At 34.7% G+C, this 13,852-nt stretch overlaps 1 protein-coding gene across 3 annotated transcripts in view; it reads left to right on the top strand.

Annotated features, from left to right (window-relative positions):
* DIAPH3 (diaphanous related formin 3) overlaps positions 1–13,852 on the top strand; it is a 248,389-nt gene that overhangs the window by 160,987 nt on the left and 73,550 nt on the right. For all 3 annotated transcript variants that reach the window (XM_048047761.2, XM_048047759.2, XM_048047760.2), the window contains 2 exons: positions 4,735–4,899; positions 8,570–8,705. In XM_048047761.2, coding sequence (XP_047903718.2) covers positions 4,735–4,899; positions 8,570–8,705 — 301 coding nt within the window. The remainder of the gene's footprint in view (positions 1–4,734; positions 4,900–8,569; positions 8,706–13,852) is intronic.

The raw sequence follows: 13,852 nt of genomic DNA on the forward strand, positions 1-13,852 counted from the left end.
CTATGTACCTGTTAATCTTTTGTTCTTACGCCGAATCATATTCCTTTTTGGATTTTCTACACCTAATGCATAGGTTAGTTTGTGAAAAAATGACATGTAGCAAATATGGGGTCTTATGAGGAAATGTTTGGCATGCTTAACATCATTCATTATCTGCTGTAGAATAACAGCTGCTTTTACGTGTCTTGATACCATACACTATATTAGTATTTTACATAGTACAATATATTAAAATCAGTATAAACTTAAGACAGGCAATCCACCATGAAAAGAACTGCTGTGAATATGCAAGACCAAACATACAGCAGTTTGAAATTTTGCTACATATATTACTCATTTCAGCCCTTCATTCTTTTCCTCTTCTATTAATGAGCAGAATGATGATCTGTAGTCCCATGAGTGAAAAAAAGGCAGTCCATGAAGTGAAGCCACTTCACAAAGTTAACAAATAACTAACTTTTTGATTTCCTTTTCTTCCCACCTGTGTTGCAGCTCTGCTATACTTCTGTCTTCATTCATCCAAAGCCAATGAATTGTGTAGCTGATAATGCATATATATCAACCTGTTCATAATAATTACAGTTGGGATTGCTGTGCTCAGTAGTATTCCCTGTTGTCTCCAGTTTAGCTAGTGCTGGCTAACAAAAGCTGTATGTAAGGAAAAAAGGAAGAGGACTTATTAAAAATACCTAAATTGAAACATAGTCTCTGTAGAATGTCAAGAGCTTAGGGTATCCCGTAACACACCAAATGGAAAATAAAAATCTCAGAATTCATTTTGTCAGGGGTTGAAATACTGCATAGTAGTACATCTTTCTCAAATAGTGTATTTTGAGTTTAAAATTGTGCAACACATATTCAAGGGGAGTCAGTTCTAATCATTTAATCTAAGCACTTTATATGGACTCTAGTGGAAGGTGTCCCTGTCCATGGGAGGGGGTTGGAAATAGATGATCCTTAAGGGTCCCTTCCAACCCAAACCATTCTGTGACTCTGTTAGTACAGCTGTAACTTTAGTCACAAAAATTTCTTCTCAAAGTTTCCTTGTTAGTGTATAGTGACATATCATTCATTTATAACATCATGTATACCTTTTATTGATAATTTTAACTTTTTTTGGGGTATGATTTTTTACATTCCTAGAAGATTAAAGAAACCTACTGGCATGCTTGATGCATGGCATTTATACCTACTGACAACAAAACAAAATTACCTGGTTTTCCTTTACCCTTCCGCTCTACAGAAATAAACAAGCGCAAAATTGCAAGGCATAATTTACTTCTACCTAAGTTCTGTTAATGATTGAAGAGTTATGTATAAGTATCCTAAATTATAGGATCAAAAATAATTCAGAATTAAAACTATTTTTCTAGTTTGACTTAACATTAATTTTACTGTTTTCCATTATTGCATTTTTTTAAACCACTGACTTTTTTTTGTTTGGTTGGTTTTAATGGTCGTAATGTGTGCTTGTGCCATGCCTTTTTTTTCATAATCCTTTTTTTCTTAATATTCGGGCATCTGTTCTTTCTTAATCTCTCATCCACTTTACTTGCTGTCCCACCAATAACTTTTTAACATCCTTAATAATTTTAAAGGAACACATCTCTGAAAGCTTTAGTTTCCTGTAACCTTTGTGCACCTTGGAAACTAAGTAAAGGAGACATATACAAATTAATATGGAAGAACAAGTGGGCCAGCAGTGTCAATTTCCTTTGAGGTATTGCTAGCCAGTCAGCACAGGCAGTTTGAAGCTGCTTACAAGCTTCATCTTGAGAAGTAGATAGAAACAAGGAAAAGCTTATATTGGATAAAGAGGGAAGAACCTTGTCAGCAGAAGAGAAGCAGAAGTCTGATATTAAGTGGTTGGGGGATGATGGAAGATGAAAAATCATAGAAATCTAGGCTATGTCAGTCCTTTTCTACAAGACTATCATAGTGGAGACTGCTCTGGCCCTTACAGACCCAGCTAATAGCCATCATAGTGACTAATTTGAATATTGTGCCTGAGAACAATATCGCATGATTTTCTGGCATAGATTCTAAATCATGAGAAGAAAACTATTAGCTGTATACTTTATAGACACAGAATCACAGAATGGTTTTACTTGGAAGGGATCTTAAAGATCACCCAGTTCCAACCCCCTGCCATGGGCAGGGACACCTCCCACCAGACCAGGTTGCCCAAAGCCCCATCCAGCCTGGCCTTGAGCACCTCCAGGGATGGGGCATCCACAGCTTCTCTGGGCAACCCATTCCAGTGCCTCACCACCCTCTGAGTAAAGAATTTCTTCCTATGTCTTATCTAAATCTACCCTCTTTTAGTTTAAAACCATTACTCCATGTCCTTTCACTAATTTCATGGTAAGAAGTCCCTCTCCAGCTTTCTTGTAGCTCCCCTTTAGGTACTAGAAGGCTGCAATGAGGTCTCCCTAGAGCCTTCTCTTCTCCAGGCTGAACAACCCCAACTCTCTCAGCCTATCTGCAAAGAAGAGGTGTTCTAGCCTTCTGATTGTCTTCATGGCCCTTCTCTGGACCTCTTTGTTGGCATGCATCACTCCTCAGCTTGAAGGAGGTGATCCTTGAATATTAACCAGTTTCCTCGGGCCTCTCCTCCCTCCAGGGCTTTGTCCCATGGTACTCCATGAAGCAGATCCCTGAAGAGGCCAAAGTCTGGTCTCCCAAAGCCCAGGGTAGCAAGCTTGCTGTGCTCCATCCTGGTTGCTCTCAGTATGCTAACTGTACCATTTCATGATCTGTCATTTTAAGGCTGCCCTTTAGCTTCATATTCCCCACCAGCCCCTCCTTGTTGGTGAGAATGAGGTCCAGCACAGCACCTTTCCTCATTGGTCCCTCTATCACTTGGAGAAGGAAGTTATCATCAGCGCATTCCAGGAACCTACTGGATTGCCTGTACCCTGCTGTGCTGCCCCTGCAACAGATTTTGGGGTGGTTGAAGATCCCCATGAGGACCAGGGCCTGTGAATGTGAGGCTGCTTCTGTTTATCTACAGAGGGCCTCATCCGCTTGTTCTTCCTGATCAGGTGGCCTGTAACAGACTGCACTATAATGTCACCTGTCCCTGCTCTCCCCTTAATCCTGACCCGTTAGCTCTCTGTCAGTTCCTCATCCATCCCCAGGCAGAGCTCCATGCACTCCAGATGCTCATTGACATAAGAGGGTGATATCCCCTCCTCACCTCCCCTTCATGTCCTTCCTAAAGATCCTGTATCCTTCCATCCTAACACTCCAGTCGTGGAAGCCATTCCACCACGTCTCCGTAATGCCAATGGTGTCACAGCCCTGCAGGCCTGCATACATCTCTAACTCCTCTTGTTTATTCCCCATACTATGTGTGTTAGCATAGAGACGTTTAAGCTGGGCTTACACATACACAATAAATTCTCTTTTACAATAATTGATGGGGGCAATGGGAGAAAAAGGTAAAATTGTCATTTCTTATCTTGTACACCCTTTCCTGCAGCTTGAAAATAAGCGAACATACATATTTGTTTAGCTGACATTCCATTAAACACTTTATGAAATTGTCCTACACAAGGAAAACCTACACACAGTATTTCTTCTTTGAGCTTCTACTTTGTCAACTATATAATCAAGTCTTGAATAAACGTGTTTGTTTTTTATTTGATTTCATTTATGTTATGCAGTATTTTGGTGCTTTTTATAAATTGCCTATCTCTTGTAGAAATAGTTCTGTTGTTTTCCACTTAATTTAATTAAATTGTATTGACATTGCAAATAGTCTTGGAAGGCATAAATACCTGCTGTAGCCACCAGAAACAGAAATGGATGCATTGCTGTTGCTACATTTTAGAAAGCTGTTAGGATGAGGTTTTTATCTTTTATGTTTTTATTTTATTTTATATTTTTAATACTATTGTTTATTAAAATTTCTGGTTTTACTCTGTTTTAAGTAAGAATTAGTGTTTCTTGATATGATAAAATATTCAGGTTAGTTATTGATATCTACCTAAATACCATCTTGCTTTTATGTATGTGTTAAAATGGCATACGTTTCAGTGAAGTTAGATACTAGTTCTAATCAAATTAAATAATTTCTTTATTTTAATGTGAGTATATTTTAAAAATATGTTCTGAGGCTCTAATTTACCTAAACCAAAATTATGTGTTTGACCTTAAAAATAATAGTACGTATGTGTTTAAATGAAACTTCAAATTAGTTTCTGGAGAACTAGGGGAAGAGAGAGAAAGAGAATGCACTTGAGTAGCTTTCTCCAACAGATTTGGAGACTATATTTTTAGATTCATCTAAAGGTAGAATTATTATTACTATTATTATTTGGTTGGTTGGTTTGGAAGATTTTTGAAGTGTAAATATAGTAATATTGTTGTTTAGTTGTATACCTAAACCTTTACTTTCAACGAGACAGCAATATTTAAAAACAAACAAACAGACAAAAACAGGTGCTTGAAGTTAGACTAGTCCCATACATTTCATATTAAATTACCTGCTAGCAAAATAATCTTTAAATAAAAAGTGGCAGAGAAAATTTGACGGAAACGCCCTGATTTATTTAGAGCGCTAATGTAAGCAGAAAATACTAGGAGATGTATATGACATGGAAGGAATTATCTTGACACTTTATTTAATGCAAATGGAAAATGTATATGAAACACAGATCTATGTTAAGTTAAAAACTGTGGATTTGACTGGATTTACTGAGAATTCTTGCAGCCTTAACAGCAGCGTACAGCTTTCTAGTTCATGCCAAAGAAGATTTTCAGAAACTCTCAAGGATGCATGAGAACATGGAAAAGTTGTATCAGAACGTGATGGGATATTATGCCATCGATCTGAAGAAAGTTTCTGTGGAGGAGTTCTTAACTGACTTAAACAACTTCAGGATGATGTTCATGGTACAGTCTGTTTATTTAATCCCTAACATTTCTTAGAAATTATTTTTGTACAAACATTATTGAACAAACTAAAAATAGTTTTCTCTCTCTTTGATGGCATCTGATGCTTGTAACAGAAATTTTACTTTGCACATCCTACATTCTACAAAGTTAGGAGAATGAGATTTTGAATTATAATTTGTGGATTGTTTTTGATAGAAATGGAAATTCTTAATAGCCATTAATGTAATTTAATACAGAACCTCTTACATGTATGTATATCCAGACAGGGGAAAATCTGGAACTCCACCTTTCTTAAATACACCTGTGTTTTCTTTTTAAAGGATGCTTGTTATTTATTTAAAAATAAACCTTTTAACAGTCATTCTATGCATGCTTCTCCCATATGAAATCCACATCCAAGACTTTATTTTATTTATCTTTTTTCTGCCTGCAGCACTTGATCAGTGTTAAGGTTTACATATGTAATCAGGTTCCCTGCTAAGCAAAATCAAATCTCCTTATCCTGGCTTAAAATATAGCATATTTTCTCAAACTCAGTCTGTTTCTAAGGACCCTTAATTTATCTGACAATAGATTATCTCGGATTTTATTTTTTATACATTTGAAATGCTTACTTCTTTTGCCTTCTAAAAGTGTGATCTTTTGGGGATAGGTAGCTAAGAATTATTTTATTACTTCTAGTGTTTGTATTATGTTTGAGAAACAGACATTAGGCTATTGTTAAATGGCTTTTTTTATGTATAGAGCTCAGAATGCTGTCAAAAGCATAATTCAAAGTCACTGTCAGTTAGGGGACTTTTGCCTTAGAGTTATCTAAAATAGTCATAGACACTGAGATTGGTTCAGTCTTCTATCACAGGACATCAATCTGCAAGCATTATATACAAACAAATATACAAACATTCACAAGTACTAGCTCATTATAAAAGCGTTAAGTTTTTTGGAAATCTGAAATTTTCTTTAGGTATTTTTTTGAGTCCAAACACATTTTCATTGTGTTTATAAATATTAATAGTAGGTGTTTTTTAATATTAAAAATATTTTTTAGGTTTGTTTTCTATTTTGTAGGTTTGTTTTTTATTATTATTTTTGTTCTACCAAAATATGATTTCAGAGTTTTAACAGAAGTCTTTTCTGAAAAGTGAAGTAGGAATTTCTCACCAGAGTATTTCTTTAAACATTTGAGGCTTATTGTATATGGTTATGAACAGTCTTCTTGGCAAATTTCAGGATAATCAGCTGTTCTCTAAAAAATATTGGAAGTTCTTTTACTGTTGTCAGTATAGTTCTTCTGGAAGAAGGATGATTAACTTAATGATACGCTTCAGAATACATACTCAAGACTGGTATATCCCTCAGTTTAAAATACCCAAACAATTTTAAGAAGGTTTGAAATACTTTTTTAGAGTTCTTGTTTAGGATGAGTGGGGATCACTGTCTTGGATATTTATAAGTATATTCAGTCTGGTAAAGTTGGGGGGGGCCAGTAAGAACAGATTGTGTAGATAAAGCATTGGCAGAGAAGAGCAACAAAGCTGGTGCAAGGAGTAGAAAACAAGACATATAAGGGAACTGGGGTTGTTTAGTCTGGAGAGGAGGCAGCTGAGAGGAGACCTTGTCACTCACTACAAAGATCTGAAAGAGGATTACAATGAAGAGGGTCATTTTTCTCAGGTGACAAGTGATAGGATGCAAGGAGATGGTCTCAAGTTGTGCTGGGGAGATTTAGATTGGATAATAGGAAGAATTTCTTCATGGAGAGGGTGGTCAAGCATAGGAACAGGCTTCCCAGGGAAGTGGTGGAGTCACCTTCCCTGGAGGTATTTAAGAGATGTGTAGACGTGGCACTGAGGAACAAGGTTTAGCAGTGAGACCTGGTAGGTTAAGTTGATGGTTGGACTTGATGATCTTAAGGGTCTTTTCCAACCTAAATTATTCTGTGATTCTGTGCACCTGATTTTTCAAATATGGACATTGATTATATTTTCCTAACTTGCTCAGTTCCTAATTTGAAACACAGGAGTCCAATTCCAAAAATGCTAAATGTTATGAAATAGTTGTGTTAATTTAATTTCTAATGTTTAAGCCACAACTCCCATTTAAATGCTGTGGAATAAGAATGCTAAATGCTCAGTTTCGTCTTGAACTGGAGACACAAAGTAATGGTTGTGCTCTATTTCTCTGTATCTCTATTTTCCCATACTTTTCTGTGTCTGTAAAACTAGCACCAATACTAACCTCCTACTTCACAGCAGTGTTATAAAGATAGATTCATTAATGCTTTGAAACAGTTAGATTTTATTGATGAGCATGATAGGAGAAACCTTGAGGAAAATTAATAATTCTGTCTTGCAGAGCACAGTTTGAAGGCTATATGAAAAGGGTGTGTAGATAAGGCATGAAACCACTTATCATTCAATGACACTAAACAAAATATTGAGTAGCTGCTCAGGTTTGAGTCTTTTTCGAAAAGATTTTTGAGATGCCTAGCGTGAGACACCTGAGGTTTGATTTTCAGAATTGTTTAGCATTGGTTTTGATTACTGACAGAAATGGACGGTGTTTGGCATCTTGGAAGCTTAGCTCAAAAGATGTTTAAACTTAGTGCTAAACAGTTATTCAATTCTTAAAGTCCAAAATGAAAAGATTACTTAAGTCACTGATAGGTGTGGGAAGGTGAAGTTATGTCATTCTTGTTGTCAAGCAAAGTTGACAATTTAAATACAATTTCATCTCCTTATGATGCTTTTTGAGTTTTCAGTTCATGAAAACTAAGTATGTTTAAATCTGGAGACATAGATTTCAGGTTCATAGCTGATGTTGGAGTGCACTTCACAAAACCTAACATTTATACTCTGTGACCGCCAACTCTAGAGCACATTGAGCTGTCCAGATCCAAAAAATGGGTGAAGAACTTAGGAAGATTTGAGCATGTGTATCGGCATGCATATTCCAGCAATGTTGCACTGATGTAAGCCACAGTAATTCACTGAGAATTTACCAGCGTACGGGGCTGCTATTAAAATCATGGAAAGGTTATCTTAAAAATGTTTTTTTTAAAAAATTATTGCTTTTTTTTTTTTTTGCTTAGTGTCTGAATATCCAAAATAATTATTTAAAGTCTCTGAAACTCTCAGTTCTATTATGACATTATTAGAACCTTTGGAGTGCTTATTTATGATTCAAAATAAACAGCATTGTATGGCTATTAACCAGAAAACAAGAACTTATAAACCCACTGAAATAATGCATATGTAGATAAAAATAAGAAAAATACACTGCTAAGTCACAGAAGCAATTTTTTTTTTTTTTGGTGTAGGAGCAGCATGAGTAAGAATAAATGTTGAAACTGTTTTAGAACTACAAGTAAAACAGGTTGTTTAGATATTTTGACTTCTTCCTGCATTAATGTGTATTCTTAAGCTGTATTTCTTGCTGAATTTATAATCCCTATTTGGGGCTAATTAGTATGCTTTTAACGTCCTTGTTTTGAATTTGCTTACTTTTCTGAATAAAATGTGCTATATGTGGAATGCAAAATATTTATTTGGCTATAAATTAAGGTTAGTTAGATGTGGTTTTTAAGCTGTGTTTTTGTTTTTAAGATTCATCTTTCTTTTTGGTAAGACTTCAGTTTTAATGGAACCCTTTTTTTTTTTTTCCACAGCAAGCAGTAAAGGATAATATGAGAAGGAGAGAAGCAGAAGAAAAACAGAGGCGTGCTAAAATAGCTAAGGAGAAAGCAGAAAAAGAAAAACAAGAGAGGCAACAAAAGAAAAAGCGTTTGTTAGAAATGAAAACAGGTGAGTAATGTAGAAAACAACTCATTTTATCCAGCATTTTACAGGAAGCAAGGCTGCTATTTATTTAATCTAAATGTGCTATGGAGAAAAGACAGAATAAATCATTGCTTTTCAATGGTTAAAGCTTATGTCAAAGAGATTCTTAAATTTTGGTTTGTTAACAAGCTTCTCTAGCTTATCTGATTTCCTCAAGGTATTTTAGAACTCATAATGTTGCTTAATATTTTTCCATTAGAACATATTGAATCTTGTGCGACCAAGTATAAATTCAGTTATGCTGAGAATCTGTTATGTTACCTGAGAACTGATGCTCTCCAAAGCATAAAGTCATTTTATTTCTTTTAACCAGGGTTACATATTCATTTTTGTTCCTATATGAGAATAAGCCCTTCCTGACGTACTATGGATTCTTCTTTGAGTATGTCAATTGTTATTTCAACAGGTCCCTGTTGAAACACCTTCAAAGAAACCTCTGTCATACATTTTTAAAGTTATTCATTTATGCTCTGTTGTTTTTGTACCAAGAGACCACAGACACTGTGAATTTCTGTTACTAAAGAAGATGTCTGATGATTCTCTATACTGCTATATTTTACCTTAGACTGAGTTTCTGGAATCATTCAGAATGATATATGACTTACTCTGTAAATTATCATGAGCTACTTTCATATTTTTTTTTCTGAGCAGATCTTGTTAACAGTTTCCCACTCAAACCCTGGTTGGCACCTTTGGCATAAATGATTATCTGTCTCTTTCACGTTTCACTAATATCCACAGTAGGCAGTCTTGAGGTGTGAGACTAAAGCTTTATATTAAGATGGAAACCAAGAGGCTGTTCTCTGAACACAGAAGTTTTAATTCTTTAGAAGTAAAATCAAGACCCAATCACGAAACTATCAGTGACAATCTTTGTAAAGCTCACAGAAGATAGTCCAGAAGACTAGAAGAAGGGTAAAACTGATGTCTGTATTCATGTGCAGTTGGAAGTGGTTAGATACTCATCTCTCAGACATGTTGTATGAACGACTGATACTGCTTTGGATGTATAATTGATAGTCCTTTTGGGTAAACTAAAGTTCCTCCCCAGTCCTGTTCTTCCTATTTTCCTGCTTCTGTAAAACAGATGCTAATGTTACAGACTTCTGAGTCATATGCCCACATGTATATATATAGCCCTATGGTAGCTAAACCTACTGCTTCAACTAATGTGGCTTTGAACTAGTTATCATCCACAAATCAGCTAAGACATTGAGTAAATAGCTGCTTTGTCTGTTAGTAGTTTTTGGTGTTGTTGTTTTGTTGTTTGGTTTTGTTTTTATTAGATCATATAAACATACAGAAAGAGATTTCTTGCCCTTGTTAGCAACCACTTAAGGTCCCTCAACTAAACAGCAAAAGATAGTAAAAGATGATATTAAGGTCACCTGAAGCTATAAGTGTATTAGATCTGATAGTCACTAAATTGGCTGTTGCTGCGTTGTTCTGCAGAGGTCTTTGTAAGGCTTCTTGTGCTATTTACATTGAATTGTTAATTAACAAGTCTATTAGAGAACCCAAATTCTTGGAGTGGAAAGCACTTTCGTTACATAGATTTGTCAGCAAGTACAGCAACAATGTGCAAAGTGGGAGCTTGGAGGGGGGAGGTTGTATTTTTGTTTGTTTTTACTTTGGTATTCTTATTACAACCATGCTTACTAAGAAAAGTAGCATAGACTTTCCAAAAAAAATTTACTACTTTTTTCTTCTCTTTTCCTAGCTATAGATAGTTCATTGAAAGACTATGTCTTCTCCGTAAATCACTCACAAAATGTTTACATGTGACCTGCTGGCAAACATATAACCAGGTTCTCCCTCTGTCAAAACACTCAAACATTCTCATTTGGAAGGTGACAATGTTGAGTAACTGTTTTTTTGCTTCATATTGTCTCTTTACAGTGATTCTAGATCAGATGTTGGATTTATAGGTACATTATTTCAAATATTGTGTGAATGAAGCTAATCAAAATTTCTTAATGTCACCATTTCAGGAAATATTTTCTTGGATTCAAATAGATGCATACAGAATAAATATATAATATATACATGATATATATAATATACATAATAAACATACTATATATACTGTATATACACTATATATAATTTATACTGTATATTATATGCACACTTAATAGTATGTATATTATAATGTGTATATATTATAATATATATTATATTGTATAATATATATATTCTATAGAGAATAGTTTATATGTATTGACCAATTCTTCAAGGTATCTTTTTCATTGAACAGATCACAGTATACTCTGCATCTCCACTCTTTATTTTTCAATAACATTACTTTTTAACTGAAAATGACAGAAAGGTTAGAGATACCTGTGTACGTATCATTTAGTTATATGCCAGTCCTGACTTTCTTAACTGTTTCTGTTAAACTTCAAAAAAATATATATTAGTCTGACAACCATTAACAGCTCTGGTTATGCTAATAATTTAGACATCATTTTTCATTATCACTACAAATTCGTTATTACTATCAATCACTATCACTACATAATCAAGCAGTCAGTCCTTAACATTTGTGCCCTAAATTTTATGTAAGTATAAAAACCCATGGATTTGATTTTGTATAGGTAATAATGATGGCTACCATTGATAGTTGACAAGATTACATGACCAAACTCAAGACCTCTTTAGCAAGGGAAGCTAGAACTGAAGTGGGTATATTTTTCTTCTCTTCTATCTTCTCATCTCTTCCCCTCCCAACTTCCAGTCTGAGATCTTAGCCTCTTAGATCACTTAGTTTCTAGACAGTTCCCAACCCTTGTTGTCTTATCCCTAGATTACACGATGCAAAATCCTTCAGGTGTTGTTACTCCCCCAGGCCACAGCACTCCCTTCATCTGGATTTTTTTCCTTGCTTTGCTGCTTCTTTTCTCACATGTTAGAGCAGTCTTTCCCCAGTTTGAGTTTATGTTTTTTTTCCAATGACCATTAATTAGTGACTTGTTTACAGTTCTGGAGCTCCTGCTTTCAAATTTTCCCCATAACTTTCAGGATCTGCACTGCTATCCAGTGCTTAAACTGGATTTATATCACCATCCTAACCTTGTTTTGTTAACCACTGGTCTTGTTTACAACATAGACATTTAACCTGTCCTAGATTCTCCTTTGTTCCTTCCTTTAGATTTCTTCAACTTTCATCTGCTTTTAAAAGTAATTTGAAGAGTAGGATTTTGTTGCCAATGGTGTTACCTTCTGCTGCATGAGGTGATTCATGTCTTGTATAAGTAACCATAAAAAAATAGGTGTTTGGGAGGTATTGCTGACTTTTTTGCATTCAGGAAAAAACAAACAAAAAACAACAACAACAAAACTAAGATTTTAGAGAGAGAGAGAGAGAGAGAAATATGGATTTTATCTGCCTTATGTTAGTTGAGTCAGAAAGTTTCATATAACACACTAGGACTGTATGACACCAGGTTTGTCTAGCACTATATAGATCATATTAACCCAAAAGGATGATGATCCCAAATTTAAGGTAACTTCTGATTTTTATCTTCAGGAAAATAATATTATTTCCCTTCTGAGTGGATACAATAGTTTCATCACTAGTAATTGACAATGCAAACATGGAAGCTGAGGTGGTCGGAAAATATGCTAGCCTTCTCATGAACTCGAATCATCTTCCTTAGCCTTTTTCTTCCTTTGATATACATGTGACAACTTGGGCATCTAGATGATAGCTTATATGCTGTCATCCATACCTCTGCATCAGAGTGCCTTTGAAATACTGTTACACCAAGTTCAGCATTGATATGGTCATTTTCTAAAATTACATAAATACAGATAGTGTCTGATAAGCTTTCATAAAGATTTCGTGTTTTTTATATTTCAATTATAAATATATCAATATATTCTAAATAGTAAAATATATCTAGTATTTCATGAATATGCTGAAAATATAGGTAGGCTTTATAATATAAATTTGAACCTCTACTAATAAGACCATAGTTTTTTGTTATTTATGTGGAATTGCTTGACTTATTCTCTTATAAATGTTTTTTTTGAGACTTGAAGCTTAACCTAATGTCAGATCCAAATCCTTGTAAATTGTAGTTTATTAAAATTCTGCATCTCTACTTTACATTTTAGATAGTGATGCTTATGCAGCCTAATTATCACAGCTTAAATGGTTCATTGTTATAAGAGGCTAAGTCTTAAGTTTACATAATAAAAATGAGTTCCAGATTTTCCTCTCAGCTCCATCCTAACTTGAAAAGTATATGCAATCCAGTAAAAATTTTGAACATTCAAGCAATGATGATATTTGATATTTTGAAATTTATGGTAATAAAATCTGCCCTCTAAATACCCTCTGGGATACCAAGTGGTATTCATCATGAGATGCTTTGTCAATAAGATTGCTTTACTTCCTTTTGTGAAGCCAGTTCAAACTATCCCATAGTGTTGTTCCGAAGGTAAATAACCAGTGGAGGGGGATCTTTATGTAAATGCCACTTCTCTGCGTACCATTAAAATTCAGATACATACTTACTTGTGCTGTTCAGATTCTCAGTAGAAAGCATACCAATCAATTATTTTGATCTTATCACAGTGTAAAGAATCCTGTAACTGTGATAACACGAGCTAAATTTATTGTAACGTAATTGAGAACTCCATCATTGTGGCACCCTCATTGTGTCTTACTTTGAATACTATTTAAGTTACAAGCCACTTTAATCAGTGATTATTTACAAAGGATGCCCTTTCTTATGCGAAAGCAATGAAGTGATGCTAAAATGATCTTAACATTCTAGATTGGAAATCTGATGCTTAGTTTGTTTTCAGAGTTGTTACTCAGTTTCACTTCTATCACAGCTAACTGGTTTTCAATCCATGTTTCAGTTATTTAGTCAGTTATACTTAATCTGCAGCCAATTTTGCAGCATTTCTTTTTGCAGAGCTTTTATATTGTTTATCTGTTTGGGGGAAAAAAGAAGTCCACTTTTCACAGACTTGTGAGGAGTGTTTTAGGTTTTGATTCTTCAAACATTTACTTTATTACTCTCTGCTAACTAATGAAAACATTCGTATTTCACAACTTATGTACTGTTTGGAAAACAAAAAGGCACCATGGACAGCAC

Source organism: Anser cygnoides, chromosome 1 (genome assembly GCF_040182565.1).
Source record: "Anser cygnoides isolate HZ-2024a breed goose chromosome 1, Taihu_goose_T2T_genome, whole genome shotgun sequence".
In the NCBI taxonomy this organism is placed as follows: Eukaryota; Metazoa; Chordata; class Aves; order Anseriformes; family Anatidae; genus Anser; species Anser cygnoides.